The 21,127-nt window shown below is 45.9% G+C and overlaps 1 protein-coding gene across 1 annotated transcript in view; it reads right to left on the bottom strand.

Annotated features, from left to right (window-relative positions):
* The window catches only part of LOC310960451 (corticotropin-releasing factor receptor 1-like), a gene marked incomplete at both ends in the record, with an annotated part of 79,154 nt that overhangs the window by 24,614 nt on the left and 33,413 nt on the right, over positions 1-21,127 (bottom strand). The window contains one exon of the mRNA XM_083932159.1: positions 8,258-8,343. Coding sequence (XP_083788285.1) covers positions 8,258-8,343 — 86 coding nt within the window. The remainder of the gene's footprint in view (positions 1-8,257; positions 8,344-21,127) is intronic.

Below are 21,127 nucleotides of genomic sequence, written 5' to 3'. Positions count from 1 at the left end.
TTGTAGTCACTTTGGCTGCGCTCACACTGCAGCTCTTAACGCACAACCACGATTTATTGCTCAAATCTGATCTTTTTGTTTGTCTGTTCACGTTACGTCTTTAAATGTGGCCCGTCTAAGGGGTGCTGCGTGAACACCGCATGCTCCTGACGTAACCCGCATGAGCAGTTGATGACGTCACGCCACGAAGGTGTTTACGGAAGAGACTTTACGGCTTAATGCTAAATAATGCTACACTCTCCCTCTACGGGCCGCCTGCTTCACTGCTGTCCTCCATGTTTGTTTCTTGTTCCTGGTTCTCGCCTGTGGCAACTTTATTTGTCATTCATTTACAAAACAGTGCAGCGCGGGTCAGAATGACGCCAATGTCACGTTAAATACAACCTGGCTGTTCAGATCGCGGTCGCATTCAAAGAAAATACGATACGTGTCTGATTCAGTAGCACATTTAATGGGGGGAAAGGGAAGTTTGGGGTCCCCTGCTGGAGCTGCTGCCTCCCGCGACCCGACCCCGGATAAGAGGCTGAAGATGAGATGAGATGATTTAAAAGTGGCCTGATTCTGATCCTGATTGTATTCAAGGTTCCAGGTTCGAATCCCGACTGGGGCCCTTCTGTGTGGAGTTTGCATGTTGTCCCCGTGTCTGCGTGGGTTTTCTCCGGGTTCTCCGGTTTCCTCCCACAGTCCAAAGACGTGCAGGTGTTCGGTTCATTGATGACTCTAAATCACCCGTAGGTGTGAATGGTTGTCTGTCTCTGTTCGTCTCTATGTGTCCTGTGATAGACTGGCGTCCTGTCCAGGGTGGACCCCGCCTCACGCCCGATGTCAGCTGGGATCGGCTCCAGCCCCCCACGACCCCGACAGGGACAAGAGGTTGAAGATGATGAATGGATGAAGATCCAATGTGACTTGTGCTGTTCACTGTCAGAAGCATCAGATGTGGGTCGAAACAGTGGATTCAGGTCACTTGTTCTCACAATTTGTCTGTTTTTAATCTCCTGATTTCCCTCTAAACAACAAATGTAACCAGTCACACCTGGTGGGCTGTTCAGTAATCCACCCGTGACGCTATGATCCTAATGAGACACCTCCCTCCCACTCCTCCTCTCACTCCCTGGTGTTGAAGGATGAACACTGTGAGGATGGTGAACGTGCAGGTTTTACATCGCGGACACTTCTCCCTCTGAATCTCTGCCTAAGACCTTTGTCTGTGTCTCAGATATCGTATTATGATCGGATTTCCCCCACACTACGGACAGTAATCTGTGATGTAAGTAGATTTATGTAACTCGCCAGCGTCTAAGGGGAGATTAAATGTGGACACGTTTAATCCCGGCGCCTCCTGTGCAGAAAGACGTCATCCCATTCACTTTATTTTGGTGCGGCGGCTCAACTCCGTGACTCTTTCTAAGTCTGTGGTGAACAAACGGCTCAGTATCACAGACTGTACGTACAGATGGACTCCACTTCCTCCCACTGTGCTAAAGAGGAGCCAAGAGTCCCGCCAATGCACCCACCTGACCACTTACCGCTGTCAATCCTGACGATTCACACTGAGTTTTTCAAATATTGATTTCAACAGTAGGTGGAAGTTCAGTGGGAAAAGTCAATACTGAACAAAAGCTATAATAGACAAGAATAATAAACCGCGCAACAATGCGGCTGTGACTCAGTGAAAGAGTGGGTCGTCCTCCATTGGAGAGATCGGTGGATCGATCCCCAGCTCCCCCAGTCCACATGTCGAAGTGTCCTTGGGCAAGACACCGAACCCTGAATTGCTCCCTGTGCTGCACATGGGCGTGAATGGTTAGATTAGATGGTCTGTAGATGTCCACTGTATATGTAAGTATATATATGCAGGTGTATATGAATGTAAATGTATATATATATTTATATATTTGTATATGTATGTATAATTATGTATATGTACATGTTTGCAGGTGCGGCTTCAGCTAAGTGACGTAACGTAACAGAAATACAAACAATGGCGTCAGCGAAAGCGCTTCACTTTCTGAAATGATGTAGAAACAGTTTTACATCACTCCAGACGTTTTACCGTAGCTCCTTTCAGGAAGGGCTCATTACGTAGTGTGTGTGTGTGTGTGTGTGTGTGTGATGAACAGTTGTAGCTAGTCGATGATCAGAGCAGAGAGAAATCAGCAGTGAGTTGTGCAGTGAAGTGTTTTTGCTGTGGCTGATTTGTTTGTGTAACACAGCGCACAAACACACACACACACACACACACAGTAATCAATAACCAGGTTAAAGGTATTTATCATGTCAACGGGGAATATGAACGACCTGATTTCTCTGGGCTCATGTAAATAACACATCCTGAAGATGATCATAAGCAGAACAAGGCTTTTAAACAGGGTATTCTGTCACGGTGCGGTGAGCTCTGTCCTGTCTTTGGGCAGGAGCTCAGTCCATAGGTGACTGGGCTGGGAACCGGAGGGTTGCTGGTTTGAGTCCCTGTGTGGACCATGTATGGAGCGTGTACTGGTGGCTGGAAAGGTGCCAGTTAATCTCCTGGGCACTGCCGAGGTGCTGTTGAGCAAGGCACTGAACCCCCAACTGCTCAGGGCGCTGGTCACTGGCAGCCCCCTCACTCTGACATCTCTCCTTAATTTTATGTATATAGGTCCTGTCTGAGCGTGTGTGTGTGTGTGTGTGTGTGTGTGTGTGTGTGTGTGTGTGTGTGTGTGTGTGTGTGTGTGTGTGTTGAATTTCCCCATTCGCAGGACTAATAAAGGAATTCCTCTTCTTTGTCTCATGAATTTCCTGTTTTATTTTGAAAGGTAACTCTCCTCTCGTTCCAGGTCCCTTCCTCTTGTGTCACCGGTCCGACGTCCTCCCCTGATCAATGATTGTTTCCACCTGTGGTCCCCCCCCCCCCCTTCATGTGTATAAAGTCCGTGTCTTCCCTCCTGTCCCGTGCCAGATTATTTCGTACCTTGTTTCCAGCGGTTTTGTCCCACAGTCTTGTTTGTGCTATCGAGTTCTTTGTTTCATCATTCAGGTGTTTGTATTCCTTGTTTGATTAATTATTTTGTTCACTTTGTTTTTGGTTATTCCTCCCGTTCTTATTTTGAGATTTATTTGTTAACTTTGCCTTTTGTTTTTGCGTCTTTATTTTGTACTTTGTTTTATTACTGGCGACTTTTGTTCTGTTCCTCCTGGACGGAGCGTCGTGATTTTTTGTTTGTGGCTTTTGCTCTGCGCCACTTTCTTGTCGTCAAGCTGATAAATTCAGTGTTGATCCGCGAACTTCCGCATCTGAGTCCTCCTTCCTGCCTGGGTCTGCCTAATCATGTGAACAGACTCTATATTTCACTCTGCTGTCTTTGCTGCTGAATATGTTTGCCGTGTTTGTTTTGCTGTCTGGCTAAATGTGGAGTTTTGTTGTGGACGTCATCAAACCGGACAGAGTTGTTTGTTTAAAGTGCACAGAACCACATTTGTGAAGCGTACTCGAGGCTTCAGCAGTCTGAGTCAGACCCGTGGGCGTCCTGGGACTTTCATATGTGCATTGTCCCAGTGAGAGAACCCTAAATAACACCAGGACAATCCCCTTTGCTGCAGCCGAACGCTTTTCTCACCAAACCAGGAATGCAGTTTCTGTCCTCTGTCTTTTTGCTGCGGAGTCACGCTTTAAAAGGATCGTTTCAAGGGCAGTGTGACAGGAGGGGCGATTACAATGATAAGCGACCGCACATCTCTCAGTGAACGTCCGAGCGTGTGCGCGGTAATAAAGACGTGAAAGAAAAGTGAAGCAGTCCTTTAACAGACACCGCAGGACTGTCCGACACACCAGAGCATAAATCAGCCAACGGGAGGTTTTTAAAATGGATGGAGGAGCTCAGGGAGGAGGGGGGTGGGCGACACGGGGATAATATACAGTAAGACCCACCCACCACTCGCCTCGGGTCTCCGCGGATGTCAGACCCAAACCTGACTCACTCTCCATCTGTAAGGAACAACAAAGACACTTAGGGCGCACTCACACTGTCCTTCTGCACCGGGCCAGAACAGGTTTTTCGGGTCAAGCCTAGTGCGTTTGACCAGTGTGAGTGCAACCACTCTGCACCTAGCTGCGTCCACGGCCCGTCTGAGAGAGGTGGGCTTTTGTAGAGCGCGTTTGCACATGTACGAGCACGAGCGTGCGCACGTGTACGAGCACGAGGCCTACAGCGGTTCTGAGGTAATTTCCTGTGCGTCTGTTGGGACGTAGAAAAAAGAAGGAGGGACCATGCGCGGACATTTCAAACAATGGCGGTGAAAGGTTCACGTTGGTGTGATGCGGAGGTGGAGTGTTTACTGCAGATTTGGTCGATGAAAAGATTAAAAAACAGTCGACAAGACGCACAAAAACTCTGAGGTCTACGGAAAGATTTGGAAACAAAGCCACGCATCGCCATGACGTCATCAATGCGTGTGACGTGTTACGGCGTGATGACGTATAGGCAGCAAGAAGCATTCTCCGAGGCCCAGGTAGTGTGAGTACAAACGGGCCTGGAGGGGGGGACAAGGACCCTAAAGCACGGGGCAGGGTGCGGAAGGACAGTGTGAGTGCGCCCTTATGGTATCTCTGAGAGAACGACCTCGAGCGAGTCCCAAAAGGAGGAGAGGATTTTTATTTTTTTCCTCGAATAAACTTCACAATAAGCTTTTGATCCGCGCAGGTTCTCTCCCCGGTGGGAGCGCCGAGTATCCGCTTCAGTACAGGTTGAACTTTAACAAGAAGCTACTTCAGCCCCATCCTTTTCCCACTCATGTCAGTCACACCTCCGCTGCCACCCGCTGATTTATTTCACGCACACAAAAAGAGGAAGAAGTCCAACGTTTCTTAAAGGTCAGACAGTCTATGAGCGTCTTCTGCAGCGATCGATTGGGCATCAGCCTCAGAGAGAAAAACACTGAGCGAAGGCTTTCATTCCCCTGCAGATCTATAAAAGCACAAACGACTACGACTGTACCGCTCACAGGTTTATGCGCCTTTGCAGCACGTTACACAAAATTCTTAAGGTGAAGTGATCCCACACGAGTCTATCAACCAACACAATCTGGGTTTTGTAGTTGAGACTAAGGGTTCGTCCACACGATCGAAAACGACCTTTTTATTCTCTGCATCTTCATTTTGCCTGTTTTTGTGGTGGTTTTGCATCTATTTTTAGTCATTTTGCATCTTTTTGTGGTGGTTTTGCATCTATTTTTAGTCATTTTGCATCTTTTTGTGGTGGTTTTGCATCTATTTTTAGACATTTTGCATCTTTTTGTGGTGGTTTTGCATCTATTTTTAGTCATTTTGCATCTTTTTGTGGTGGTTTTGCATCTGTTTTTAGTCATTTTGCATCTTTTTGTGGTGGTTTTGCATCTATTTTTAGTCATTTTGCATCTTTTTGTGGTGGTTTTGCATCTATTTTTAGTCATTTTGCATCTTTTTGTGGTGGTTTTTCATCTATTTTTAGACATTTTGTGGTGGTTTTGCATCTATTTTTAGACATTTTGTATCTTTTGTGGTGGTTTTGCATCTATTTTTAGTCATTTTGCATCTATTTGTGGTGGTTTTGCATCTATTTTAAGTCATTTTGCATCTTTTTGTGGTGGTTTTGCATCTATTTTTAGTCATTTAGCATCTTTTTGTGCTGTTTTGCATCTATTTTTAGTCATTTTGCATCTTTTTGTGGTGGTTTTGCATCTGTTTTTAGTCATTTTGCATCTTTTTTTGGTGGTTTTGCATCTATTTTCAGTCATTTTGCTTCTTTTTGGGGTGGTTTCCATCTATCTTTAGTCATTTTGACAAATCCTCCTCCATCCTAGAGACAAACGTGTCCCTGGTTCTGGTCTTAGTGGAGACTTTGGTGCTGTTCTGGACTCTGATGCACCCTTCACTCTGCAGTTAGTGTCCTCACTGAGCAGAGGGTGCTGCTGGGAGCCCCTTCACTCTGCAGTTAGTGTCCTCACTGAGCGGAGGGGGCTGCTGGGAGCCCCTTCACTCTGCAGTTAGTGTCCTCACTGAGCAGAGGGTGCTGCTGGGAGCCCCTTCACTCTGCAGTTAGTGTCCTCACTGAGCAGAGGGTGCTGCTAGGAGCCCCTTCACTCTGCAGTTAGTGTCCTTACTGAGCAGAGGGTGCAGCTGGGAGCCCCTTCACTCTGCAGTTAGTGTCCTCACTGAGCAGAGGGGGCTGCTGGGAGCCCCTTCACTCTGCAGTTAGTGTCCTCACTGAGCAGAGGGTGCTGCTGGGAGCCCCTTCCCCGTCCCAAAGCACTCCCAGGCGCCACTTTCTCACTACATTTAGAGACTTTTCACAGCTTCTTAGAACTGGATTTAGAAACAGAGCCTAGAGCAGTTTAGCTCCTTATTCAGAGCATCAGGGAAAAGGGAGACATCTGTGCTGGGCCTCATTCAGTCCCATGCATGTGGCTCAGAGTCCAGTTCAGTAAACAGTCTCTGGGTCCGTCTCTGTCCTCTCACGCAGCAGCACTGTTGTTGTTATGTGACACCGCGGGGTCAGAGGTCGGAGGTGGGGCCATGACGCCATCCTTTAACAAAGTCTGAGCTTTCACCGTCCAGACCACAACGCCATGGGGGATTCAGGCTCCGATAACGCCGGCTGCTGTGGACGGAAGACTGAACCAGAATAAAGATGTGCGGTTACAGGAAACCGCGTCTCCGTGTGGAAGGGCCCTAATCATGCGTGCTTCCATCATAGTGCTATTTGGGGTTATGTGAGAGAGAATACAGAGAATAACTATTACACTTGAAGCTCAACCTTTTGGAAGTAAGTTTGCTTTCAAGGAGACAATGAGCTCGGCATGAAGAATGGAAACAGGAGGAAACAGCGAGCTAACATGCTCTTTGTGTACGGATTAAACACCCAAGACACGATGTGATGACAGTGAGCTTTAGAGGCGTCTTTTTCACTCTTTATGCTAAACGCCTCCCGGCTGCAGCTCCGTGTTCAGCGTACAGACACGAGTGGTATCAATCCTCTCGTCTAAATCTGAGCAACAAAGCAAATAAAAGATCCGAATACGAGTTTACACATATCTTCGATTGTTGAGGAAAACATAAAACTAAATGTTCCTCACTCTCGTGTGAGGAGGACAGACACGTGAATATTAAGAACAAATGACCCCCTCCTGCCAAACTCACAGTGACTAACATGACATGGACCCAATATCAGGCCGAATAGATTAAAACAAAATGAAATGCAGTATGATTAAATCGTCCTAGAACACCAAATGTGGATTAATCCCCCGCTGGAAACAGCCTCCAACAAATGCACTATTTACTCCTGTTTAACGTCGGATAGTGCACGTTATTATTTACAGGATAAAATATGGAATAACGCCGGCTTCATCCTTAAAGTGCAGGTCAAAGATACGATTGTTTTAAAGACGGGGAAAGAAAACATAACAGAGCCGACTCAACCGGCACACGGCTACGCTGTTTACGGAAACTCAGCCGTTTAATATTCAGTTCAGTTTCAGCAGATGGCCAGGTCAGGCTTAACCAACATCATTTCACATGTGATGTTCTGTTTCACATACAATACTTCACATGTCCCCTCGCTGCAGCCTGATATAGGTCAGCGTGTTCTGCCTCAAAGATTGTCCTCCATTCAGTCCTAACGAGCGCTCCTCACTATCACATCTGCACATCAATACATCGTCCAGGTGGAGGCTAAGAGCATGTGAACGACAACATGTGAAGGGGTGAAAATCTGGAGCACAGCGGGACCTTAACAGCAGCGTGTTGTTGCTTTCAACCGAAGCTAACCCACCGCATCCTTTCTATCGTTGCCGGAGGACAATGCGCTTTAGAAAAGCCCGTTTCTTTTTTAGAGGAATTTACAAAATGACTCTGTTTTGTTTGCAAAAGAGAAATAGCTGCAGGTTGATTTGCAGATCTCAGGCTCCCGCCCACATGTAAAAGCTGCCAAGATGACATTAAAGCTGCAGCGCCTTTTTTAATACAATTGTGCGTTTGAACCCGTCGACTGATACTCCTGGGCCTTTCGTAGTGTTCTCTTTAGACGGTGGTGTCCGTTTAAGGCTGCGGGCTCAGGGGGACCTCACCCTGAATCCATATTTACTATAAATAATCCTCAAGCGAACCTGCCGCACTCGTCTCCCGCTGCCAACCCCGCCTTGTTGTTGGTTTTTGATTATGTTTCATGCTTGGAGAGTCTTTGTGAAAAGCCTCATTAACCAGGATACATGCACACAAACACGGCCCGCCGTGACGTCTTACCTCCTCGTGAAGTATGGCCTTACACATGGAGTAGTTCCCCTTCAGCGCCCATGTCCCATTTGCGAGGCATTTCCTATAAACATTATCTGGAGAGAGAGCAAAGAGAGGGGAAAAGGACAGGAGGCGGATGTTAAAGGCAGATTTTTCACATGTTTTTAAGTGAATAACTCTGTTTTTTTGGGGCCTTGTGTCCCTGGAAATGTACGAGATGTGAATTCCTGCTGGATTCATAGTGGCATTGTGACCTTTCCTGCTTTTGAGACTAATAGGGAGCGATATCATTAGAGGCAGTCTTAGAAGCTGTGAGTTTTCACACGTTTGCTGTCAGGAGAGTCTACCACCCTCTGCCAAGGCATTGTTAGTGTTTTTTTACATTTAGAGCCACGATTTTTCAAGCTGGATTCACAAAATGTCGTCCTTGTGTCGTGCTGTTCACAAACAATGAGGGAGAACCGCAGCAAGTCTGGGAGTTATTTAACTAAGGGCGCACTCACACTGTCCTTCCACACCGCGCCCCGTGCTTTAGGGTCCTTGTCCCCCCCTCCAGGCCCGTTTGTACTCACACTACCTGGGCCTCGGAGAATGCTTCTTGCTGCCTATACGTCATCACGCCGTAACACGTCACACGCATTGATGACGTCATGGCGATGCGTGGCTTTGTTTCCAGATCTTTCCGTAGACCTCAGAGTTTTTGTGCGTCTTGTCGACTGTTTTTGAATCTTTTCATCGACCAAATCTGCAGTAAACACTCCACCTCCGCATCACACCAACGTGAACCTTTCACCGCCATTGTTTGAAATGTCCGCGCATGGTCCCTCCTTCTTTTTTCTACGTCCCAACAGGCGCACAGGAAATGACCTCAGAACCGCCGTAGGCCTCGTGCTCGTACACGTGCGCACGCTCGTACACGTGCGCACGCTCGTACACGTGCGCACGCTCGTGCTCGTACACGTGCGCATGCTCGTGCTCGTACACGTGCAAACGTGCTTTACAAAAGCCCACCTCTCCCAAACGGACTGTGACCAGCAACCATACCGCTCCTAGGGGCGGTACTGTTGCACTCACACTGGTCAAAGGAACTAGGCTCTAGCCGAAAAACCTGTTTTGATGCGGAAGAACAGTGTGAGTGCGCCCTTAGACACACGATTTTTAAGCTGGATTTACAAAATGTTGTCGTGCTGTTCACAGACAATGAGGGAGAACCGCAGCAAGTCTGGGAATTATTTAACTAACTGGACAATAATGGACAGTTTTACAATGCATATCTTTAAATTTCCATCCCCTTCGCCTCCTTTAAATCAAAAGAAAGACTCAGACTGGACACGACACGGAGCGAACCCGTGTTTATTTTCTATTTTAGAAAAAACCCAGTTCCTCTACATTGCTGCGTAATGCAACCCACATGAAGGCTATGACAGATGATGGGTAAAATGATATTTTCTCATGCACGCTTGCTCCGTCACAGCACGAAATGAAATAATCTGTAACAAATTTCACATTTGTCATTTCCCATTTATTATTCCTTAAGATGAAGGAAATGGAATCGGCAGAGAGAGAGAGAGACACTCGGGGAGAGGAAACACGGCAAATGAGGCAATCGAAAAGTCGAGAGGAGGGATGTCAGAAAAATGTTTGAAAGATTATGTTTATTTTTATAATCAGCAGCTGCCTGCAGGTGAGGCTGCCTCAACGTCTGAGCTTCACTGCATTTAAACACACAGAGGAAAAGACATTAGTTCTGCTGCCCGCGTATGATAACGTTAGAGCCTTAATATACATAAACCACACACACACACACACACACACACACACACACACACAAGTCGCAGCAGGGTTGTTTTGTCTTAAGGAAGAATCCTCCTGTTACTGGGTTCAGGCGATCAGCAGTGAGAGCACGTCCCGAAGTGTCAGCTGATTAATCTGCCGTCCCATAACAAAACATTTCTCCCTCAGATATACGGACAGGCGTGACCCTGATCTCCACGCGGGTCGACTCGGGTCGTCGGAAATCTTTTCCCAGTGACAGTTTCTCAGAACTGTGTGGAGAACGTTGAAGTTTGCTGAGCAGTCGGACGCCGTTAAAGCTCGACTGGGATCAGACCAAATTGTCAGCTTGTTGCGCTCCGTTTCCATCTCCGCTCTGACATCGTCTGCACTCTAACAGATTTCCGCGGAGCGTGATTCGATCTTCTCTAACCAAGAGAACCTGAATGAATCCAACTTCCTCTTAAGTCCACACTGACGCCAGCATACTGATTTGTTTTAAGAGCGGAGCGCAGCTAAAGAAAACTTAATCAGGGCTATTAATCGATCCAAAAACAGCTTTGACAGCAGCGTCTATCTCATCTATAGCCATCGACATTGTTGTGATTGCTACGTCTTGGGTCCGGTGCACAGCTGGACGACAGCTGGACGACAGCTTGACAACGGCGTTAGGCCCGACCGCGGCGCTGACTGGTTAATCGTTAGTCGCCCCCCAAACGGCGCTCATCGGATCGATTGCTTTTTCATCCGAGAAACCACGGCTTCGTGTCCCGGCGCCAGATGAACCTGTCAACTCAGTGGAGTGGGGGGTTTCAGAGGTCAAGGTAAGGTCAAAGCGGCATTGGTTTTCTCTGGGAGTGGAGAGCTGCCAACATCCATAAATAATGAAACGTCAATAAAATGGAGTTCTCGTTTGCGTCTATTTTTAGGAGACAGTTTACGCTCTGGTTACATTACCCAAACGGCAAACAGGTACACACCGCGGGTAACCTGGTTCCAGACATCTCGGGGCTCGTTAGCGTCTCTTTTCACACACGGAGGAACAAGGGGGTGAGGTTAAAACAGCTAAACTCAACTCTGCAGTTCCCCTCATCCCTACACAGCTTTTTAAACCATCTTTTAGCTCATTTTTGGGGTTCTCTGGCCTCGGGGAAGACCCAGGACCAGGTGGAGAGATTAGATCTCTACACTGGCCTGGGAACGCCTCAGGATCCCCCAGTTAGAGCTGGTTAATGTGGCCCGGGAAAGGGAAGTTTGGGGTCCCCTGCTAAAGCTGCTTTTTCCAACCATCTTTCAGCTAATTTTTTGGGGTTTTCTGGCCGACAACTAGAGATGCACGATCCATTTTTTCACGATCCAATCCGATACCTGGGCTGAGCGTATCGTCAGAGACCCGATACTGATCTGATCCAACTGTGAGGAAGGCTTCAGGCTTGACACAAACATTTAGCCTTGTTAAAAAAAAGGTAACAAATAAACACAGATATAAATGTACTTGTAATGTATTATTTGAATTGAAGTGACTACTGCGCTGTAACTGTGTCGCTGTGTTTGATATTAATAAAAGAGAAATGATGGATCGGCCTCATTGGGCCGCTAATTAGTGAACACTGGAGGCGATATCCGACCCAGGAATCAGACCGGTGCATCTCTACCCTCAACTTTACGGATTTAAAGTCTTTTCAGATCCATTTCCATCCGAACTAAACAGAAAACCAGGGCTCAACACTTACTTTCATATTTTAAATGTCATGCAGTTCAACAACAGCCTAATAATGAAAATGAGACACAAACAGTTGGTTGCGAGGAAGCCTCGGGGAAGACCCAGGACCAGGTGGAGAGATTAGATCTCCACACTGGCCTGGGAACGCCTCAGGATCCCCCAGTTAGAGCTGGTTAATGTGGCCCGGGAAAGGGAAGTTTGGGGTCCCCTGCTGGAGCTGCTGCCCCTGAGACCCGACCCCGGATAAGAGGCTGAAGATGAGATGAGAAGATGAACATAATGACAGAAAACTAACATTTTCAAAGTTCACCACCTTGGAGATGAGCTGGGTTTTAAGTAAAAGAGAGAAAGATGAATGAGCACAAGCGTAGACGGAGGCTGATGGACTTAATGTTTTAATAATTAGAGATTTTTTGGGGAGGGTGAGAGATGAAGGGGGGGTTGGTTTGCCTGAGGGCAATAATGTGCAACGCGCTGGTTAAAAATAGCATGTTGACAGTGAACGGGGGGGCTGTCATCCCCAATCAAGATTACCTCGCTGTGATATTCCCTGAACCCCAACGCAATAATCCGGAGAGCCTAGGAATCGCTCTGCGGGGAATTCTGTCAAAGTCAAAAGTTCTGTAATGGACTCGTTTGGATTCTTAAAGGAGACGATTCAGACGCACAGGTTTAACTTGCAGTACTGAATTTAAGTATGCTGGCAAAACAAATCTCACATGTTTCCAGAGAGCTCTCACGTTCTCTCCTTTTACTCCAGTCAGATTTACACGCCGCTGCATGACTGGACAACTTTACTCTGGGTTCACTACATAAATAATTTGGACGGATTAAAGTCAAAGCACTGAAGTCACGGGTTTCAGGGAGAGCACGTATTTTAAAAACGACTTTTTAAAGCTGTGTAAAAAGCAGACAAAACAAGTGAAAACAGGCAAACGGGAGACATCACAGCAAAGATGCTCATGCAGAGCCTAAGGGTTTGAACCAGGGGGGTCAAACATACGGCCCGTGGACCGGAACCCGCCCGCCAAAGGGTCTATTGCTGTGTGTGATATTAATAAAAAAGACAAGACTGGATCGGCCTCGTTCAGCCGCTAATTAGTGAATATTGGAGGCAATACAGTTATCCATCCATCTATCTATCATCTATCTATCTATCTATCCATCCATCTATCGATCTATCTATCTACCTATATATCTATCCATCTATCCATCTATCGATCTATCTATCTACCTATATATCTATCCATCTATCTATCTATCGATCTATCTATCTATCTATATATCCATCTATCTATCTATCCATCTACCTATATATCTATCCATCTATCCATCCATCCATCTATCTATCTATCCATCTACCTATATATCTATCCATCTATCTATCTATCCATCCATCTATCTATCTATGTATCCACTAATCCATCCATCTAACTACCAATCCATCTATCTATCCATCCATCCATCTATCTATCATCTATCTATCTATCTATCATCTATCCATCCATCTATCTGTCTATCTATCCACTAATCCATCCATCTAACTACCAATCTATCTATCTATCTATCTATCTAACCATCTATCCATCCATCTATATATCCGGTTATCTATCCATCAATCTGTCTATCCATCCGTCTATCCATCTATCACTCCATCACTCCATCCCTCCAACCATCCATCTATCGATCCATCTACCTATTTATCTAACTACCCATCTATCCATCTATCTATCCATCCATCCATCTATCTATCAATTCATCTATCTATCCGTCTATCCATCTATATATCTATCTATCCATCCATCTATCTATCCGTCTATCTCTCTCTCTCTCTCTCTCTCTCTCCATCAATCCATCTATCTATCCATCCGTTTATCTATCTATCCGTTTATCTATCTATCCATCTATCTCTCTCTCTCTCCATCCATCTACCAATCTATCCATCCATCCATCCATCTATCCATTCATCTATCTATCCGTCTATCAATCTATATATCTATCTATCCATCCATCTATCTATCAATCTATCCATCTATCTATCTATCCGTCTATCTCTCTCTCTCTCTCTCTCTCTCTCCATCCATCCATCCATCCATCCGTCATCTATCTATCCATCATTAAAATGTTCATTTATTTCTTTAGCGTCAGTGTCACAGCTGAAGCGAGTTATGGTGGATTTACGTCCCTGACACTTTTTCACTACTCGTTAGCTTTAGCCGCAGTAGCATTGTTGTAGGGAGTCGAGTTATTTCCGTTTGCTGCAGAATGCAAACGCTGAAATGTGTGGAAAGTGCTTGAGGACTGAATAAGGAGGAGGAGTAGTTATTTGCTTTGATTGTGAGAGCGAGGGGAACGGATGTGCAGCGGTGAGAGACTCTTTCACTTCAGTACATGTAGAAATACCACAGTGTTAAAAAACTACACTCTAAAAGTATTAAACAATTACAGTGATGATATTCATTAGGTACTGTCAGGCAAAGCACTCATCTTACAGGACAATAATTATGGATGAATTAAAGTGATCATTACATTAATTTAAGCTGCTAAAGGTGAAGCTAATTTTACTTTATTTATATATATATATATATATATATATATATATATTTATATATATTTAATGCGCTGCTGGGTCGCCTGTTGGCTTCCCCCTGGGGACAAATGAAGTCTGATCGAGGTGCAGTTATGATCATTTATTTAGTTAGATTTTCAATTATTAATCTGAATCTGTAAGTAACTTAAGTTATTAAATAAATATAGTGGAGTAAAAGGTCTGGTTTGTTAAAGGCACGTTGCAGCCGGTTCGTCCATTGGAGAAAAAAAAAGAAAAATGATAAATACATGTAAAAAGTTACACACAGAACCTTTAATTATGGAGCTGGAGTCAGAACACGGTTGGATCCAGTTACACAGAGACTCTAAGAGAGCCTGGTTCTGTTTAAAGTGAGGACACACAGCTAACCAGGCGCGGCGTTAGACCTGGGCATTCAGGGCCGTGACCCTGGACCTCTGTGTCGTCTAAGAGCGCCCTCCCACTGTGCCTCCGTCCCGTGCCCCGTGCTTTAGGGTCCTTGTCCCCCCCTCCAGGCCCGTTGGTACTCACACTACCTGGGCCTCGGAGAATGCTTCTTGCTGCCTATACGTCATCACGCCGTAACACGTCACACGCATTGATGACGTCATGGCGATGCGTGGCTTTGTTTCCAGATCTTTCCGTAGACCTCAGAGTTTTTGTGCGTCTTGTCGACTGTTTTTGAATCTTTTCATCGACCAAATCTGCAGTAAACACTCCACCTCCGCATCACACCAACGTGAACCTTTCACCACCAATGTTTTAAATGTCCGCGCATGGTCCCTCCTTCTTTTTTCTATGTCCCAACAGGCGCACAGGAAATGACCTCAGAACCGCCGTAGACCTCGTGCTCGTACACGTGCGCACGCTCGTGCTCGTACACGTGCAAACGTACTTTACTAAAGCCCACCTCTCCCAAACGGGCCCTGGACGGCAAGCGTGCCGCTTCTAGACGTGGTACGGTTGCACTCACACTGGTCAAAGGAACCAGACTTTAGCCATGAAACTTGTTTGTGCACGGTACGGAGGGACAGTGTGAGTGCGCCCTTAAAGCAGATTTGCCTTTGTTTCAGTTCAACGAGTGACTCTGCCAACTGGCGACCTTCAGCTGAGTGCCTCTGCGGTCACTCTTTAAACCCAAACACCGGTCGGGAGAGAAAACTTCTCAAACTATGTCACAATTTGCATGTTGATCAGCCCAGTTTCAAACATTTCTCGGGGGAGAAACTCCTGAACCCCTGTCTGAAAAGGATTCTCCTGGGCTACAGCCCCGAATGTGTTCGTTAGCTAGCGACGCGCCCGACGCTCACTAATGAAAACATTCGTTGTGAAGCAGAAAGTCAAGAAGAGTCACAACTTTGACAGGAGAAATAAAGTGAGGAAGAAAAGAAAGCAGACACACTTGTGAGAGGGAGAATGGAGAGAAGCTAACAAAGACAGAACGGAGAAGTGAGAGAGAGAGAAAGAGAAAGTATTCTGAGTTAGAAGGACGTCCTACGGTGGCCCTGAGCGCTCAATTCACCGCAAAGATAAAGAGAAAACACGCAGAAGACGCACAAAGAAGCCAATAAATAAACACCTTCAACAACGACACATGCAGCATTCAGAGAAACCTCTTCACCTTGGAAACACACACACACACACACACACACACACACACACACACACACACACACACACACACACACACACACACACACACACACACACACACACACACACACACACACACACACACACACACACACACACTTGATCTTTATTATTCCCTTGGTTTTGTCCAAAATTATTGAATTGATATTTATTTTTTTACAGATTTTCCAAAATAAAGGTCACTTTTGTTTGTTTTGAATTTAGCAACAAAAGCGCTGTGTTGTTTTTCCACAGGTGTGTGGCGTACTCGAGTCTCGGACTGGCTTATCTCCATAGCAACTGGGTGGTTTAGTATTTACACTCGTGCGCCATGTTAAACTGCAATACTCAAAACTAGTGGTCGAAGGATAAACCGTTATGATTGTTACATTGTCTCTGGACAACCATGCGTCCCCCCCGGTCCGTGGTTAATAATCTGCGTCGCAGTGTTTCGTGCTCATCCCACTAATAAAACTGAAAGCGAGGCCGCCGTGCTGCCCTACAGCGCCCAACTGCAGCCACTACAAAATAATCTAAGCCAGCGGTGTCAAACTCCAGCTCACAGTGGGCCAAATTTAAAAACTGGGACAAAGTTTCCAAACTCAATATTTACTAAAAAAAAAAAGACTGCAAATAGTGGTGTTTTTCATCTGTTTTTAGTATTTTTGTCACGTTTTTGTGGTGTTTTGCGTCTGTTTTTAGTCATTTTTTCACATTTTTGTGGTGTTTAAATCTGTTTTTTCACGTTTTGTGGTGTTTTGTGTCTGTTTATAGTAATTTTGTCACGTTTTTGTGGTGTTTTACGTTTGTTTTTAGTTGTTACATCACCTTTTGGTGGTGTTTTCATCTTTCTTTACTAAAAAAAATGGTCTTTACCTTCAGACACAGATCATCTGCCTCCCACCGCTGCTGAAAGCTCCTGTTTCCATCTTTCTTTGGGTCGTTTTTGGGGAGGGGTGGATTCAGCTTGTCTGCAGAGACTGGTAGCATGGATGCTCATGTGTGTGAACAGAAAAGTAGACGTGTAAGCTTTATACTCGCAGAACCTTGATATGATCTTAGGGACAAATATAATTACACTGCGGGCCAGGTTTGGCCCACGAGCCTGAGTTTGACACCCCTGCTTTAAGCAACAAAAAAAGTTTGTTTACCGTCCCAACAAATACAAAGTTGGCACATCTACGACAGATCATGGTTTCCTGGTTTGCCATGGTAGGATTTTTATGCAAATCCATCCTAACTTCCATACTTTCAGACCCAAACTGAGCAGAACTCGTGTTATTAGTGATTTAATAGTTAGTGCACTTTGTAGAGCAGCTACAGCAAGGTACAGCTCCGCTCCACATGGTGTAATTATATATTATTATCATCATTTATGTTGTTAGTGAGGCCAGACTAAAGGACTTTATGAAAATCGTGCTGTCTGGCAAAACACGGACTCAAACGACCTCTCTCCTTTCAAAACACAAACGCGTGACAGTGATCGCGTGGTTGAGTCTCATGGACGTGGACGTGATTGTAACTGATTATAAGTCTCTGAACAAACAGCAGCCGCGGGTCTCTTTTCTCTCCCCTCTCGCACATCCAGCACACACCCACCCACACTCAGGATGCATTCGCTTATTTATATATATATATTTGCACGGGTGGAAATCCGCTCAATGCGTCTGAATATTCACCAAATGAATGTTCAGCTGAACCCATTTAAACCAGTTTAGGTAAATTTCCATGTTGATGTAAATGAAAGTGGGTTCATTCATTCATTCATCTTCAGCCTCTTGTCCCAGTTGACATTGGGCGTGAGGCGGGGTCCACCCTGGATAGGACGCCAGTCTATCACAGGACACATAGAGACGAACAGAGACAGACAACCATTCACACCTACGGGTGATTTAGAGTCATCAATGAACCCAACACCTGCACGTCTTTGGACTGTGGGAGGAAACCGGAGAACCCGGAGAAAACCCACGCACACACGGGGACAACATGCAAACTCCACACAGAAGGGCCCCAGCTGGGATTCAAACCAGGAACCCTCTCGAAAGTATGTGCTTGGTGTGAAACCGCAGTGAAGAAGAACTTGTTGGGTTTTTCTCAAAATGCCTAATTATGCCTTGAACCCATGAAACAAACGAGTTCATTCTTGAAGTGCAGCGTGGTTAATCTTGACAGACTTGCACTCAGACACACACTGACCTGCAGCGGTGTGTGACTGACGTGATGTTAATGCAACGCTGACATAATATACTGCTTAAGTACCTTATTAAAAACAGTGTGTTTACTCTATTTTATGACAAAGAATAAATGTCAGGACTGTCTCTGTCATTCTGCCGTAAGTGTGAATGATGGACTTTTGCATCTGAGGCCATTTAAAGTGGATTTAATCACAATAAACAGTTTATATTTATATATTAGTGCTCTGTTGTTTCTAGAGGTAGCAGAACGCAAAACTTTTGGGCTTAAATATGTGCGAGGTGAATGTTTGACGACTGAAAGCAGCTCACCTGGCTCCGTCCGAGGTGAAAACAACCCATCACCTCGAGGTCATTAGTTAATTACCACGTTGTAGCTCGTTTGTTCAATCCCGACACGAACTGGAATGTAACCACTTGTGGTTTCAGGGCGAGTGCCGCGTTGGAACAACGGCTGCACTGTACGCAGCCTCTTGAAGGCTTGAACCCAGACCAAAACCCAGTGAGGACATTTTGGATTCGTTTCAAAGCATTTTCCAGGAAACGACAACAGAAAATGATGATTAATGTGCGACTGTACGACAGCCAGGTACCGTGAAACCGTTGCAGGGAAGGAGGCGCAATTAGATGATTTCATTAAAGAACCAAAACCCAGTGGAAAACATGGGAAAATGACATTTCTGTGTTACTGTATTAATGTGAGGATGCAGACTTCTCATCGCTCCGCACACATCTGGTGATTTACGCCGTTCAGTGGACGTTAAAGTCACGTTCTTAACGTTATTTGGACTTTCTCTTTTGAATATCCAGTGTTTTTTATGCACAGATGGAAAATAATGTAGATTTTGATGTCAAAACCCGCCAATTAGGGAGCTTACAGGCTCATTTCTGCTCTACGTTGAAGACGCATACGTCCTCTGCGTACATTTCGTCCGTATTTCTGTCTGTATCCTGAAAGCTTATGGATGCTAGAAATTGCGGGGGCAGTGTCGGGCACTGGACAGAAAGAGTGGCGTGGATATCAGGAGCGAGCAAGTCATCAAAAGCCCCGACGGACATCCTGAAATACTGGAAGTTACATTCGACAGTTACAGCAACGCCCTCTAGAGGATGTTTTGCTCAACGTCCATCGCAGCGGAAAGGACGCATGAAAGCACGAGGGCAGTGATTAAAACGATGATAACGTACGTCTCTATTTACACACGAAATGGGAGGAGGCCTCGGGGAAGACCCAGGACCAGGTGGAGAGATTAGATCTCCACACTGGCCTGGGAACGCCTCAGGATCCCCCAGTTAGAGCTGGTTAATGTGGCCCGGGAAAGGGAAGTTTGGGGTCCCCTGCTGGAGCTGCTGCCCCAGAGACCCGACCCCGGATAAGAGGCTGAAGATGAGATGAGATGATGGGAGCAGAAAGGAACCTTTAGAGGAGCCAGGCTAACTGCTTGACCCTGGTTCCAGTCTTGATGCTAAGCTAGGCTAACCGGCTTCTTTCTTAATGCTAATTTAAATCGTCATCACATCCTGAACAGAAATCAAGAACCGCATTTAAATCAACGTGGAACGACTCCTTCAATGAAGCGAGCCGACACAAAGACGTGACTTTCAGTAAGTGGACAAGGCGTGTGTACGTTATTTGTGCGGTTAAGTTGGGGCGGAGGCCAACTTTCATGGAAAAATCTCTCTCCCTCTCACTGCATCAGGAGTTACAGGGTGCACTAGTCAGTAACGCACATGTTCTGTGTGAACATTCACGGATAATGTGAGAATTATACGGTGCGTCTGGTTTTTGTCACAGGTCAGCGCACTCAGACTGCAGCGGCACCACATTATCAACACTCTCCCGCGGCCTTCTCGCAGGTTTGTGACGAGCGAGCCTCTGACAGCATCATAAAACGTCATTTGCATCAGTCACGATCTCAAGGTCCCTGAACGTCTGCTGATTATATTTAGTGACTAATACCAAGCCTGTGGTAAGCCGCGGTTAAATCAACGGACAGGTTGGTCTGCGAGTGTCTCCAGAAGGCTCGCGCTGGACGTCACGCTGCACACTCCATATTACAAATCACTTTTAACCTTTGCTCAGTGAGCCGCTACTGTTCTGTCTGAAAGGGGGTTAAAAACAGCCTCTGGTTTGTGCCAGGTGCTTAATCCTCCCTGTGGAAACAGGAGCTCTGGGTAAATGCGGACGGTACGCCATCAGCCCTCTAAGCCCGGAGCTGGAAGATCCTATTTTAATTGTGTTTCTAAAGACGCGGCTGAGCAACAAAGATCCGTCTGCAGAGGGACTGAAAACCGCAGAGCAGAGCAGAAAGTGCTGTAATTGTAGGCGCTACACCAGCAAATATGCTGACCCAAATTCGGTCACACCTACTTAGCGCTCCAACACACTGGATAACGCGGCTAAGAAGCATCCACCTCCTCTGTGCATCTTGAGCAGAGCTCTAATTAAAACCAGGTCCAGCAGGGAACAGAACAACATATTATTTGCACTAAATTAGCTGTTTTTTGAACTGAATGTGTGAGTTGTTACATGATGTGTTTGCATGTTTATGCAGGCGCAAGTCACCGTAAAGAGACTGCACCTCAGGATAGTGTCGCATTTATGATGCAATACTCGTTTCCATTCTGTTTTGACCATTTATTCCTTTATTTTACCTCTTCTAGAGCACATTTGATGCAGTTTAGATGTTTGTTTGCAGCTGAATACTGTTTTAATTCCTGGTATTTACTATAAAATTCAAAGCGTGTCCGTGTGCTCGTGTTGCAGGAAGGTCTGGACACGACTAAGACTCCTTTCATTATTCTAACCATGCTTCCTTGTGTCCTCTCTCCTCAAGTGACCTGGAAATCGTTCTGCATCCATCATCATAGAGGATGGTCCAATCCCTCGAGGAGATGAAGAGAGAGGAGACTTCTGGAGGAGCTTAGAGCGAGACGCTGGTGTATCCTACGCTACGCTGAGGACACTATCGAACCGTGGATTTCTCCTT

The sequence above is a fragment of the Echiichthys vipera genome, assembly GCF_963691815.1.
Source record: "Echiichthys vipera genome assembly, chromosome: 18".
Taxonomy (NCBI): domain Eukaryota; kingdom Metazoa; phylum Chordata; class Actinopteri; order Perciformes; family Trachinidae; genus Echiichthys; species Echiichthys vipera.
This window is presented reverse-complemented; position numbering and strand designations above follow the sequence as displayed.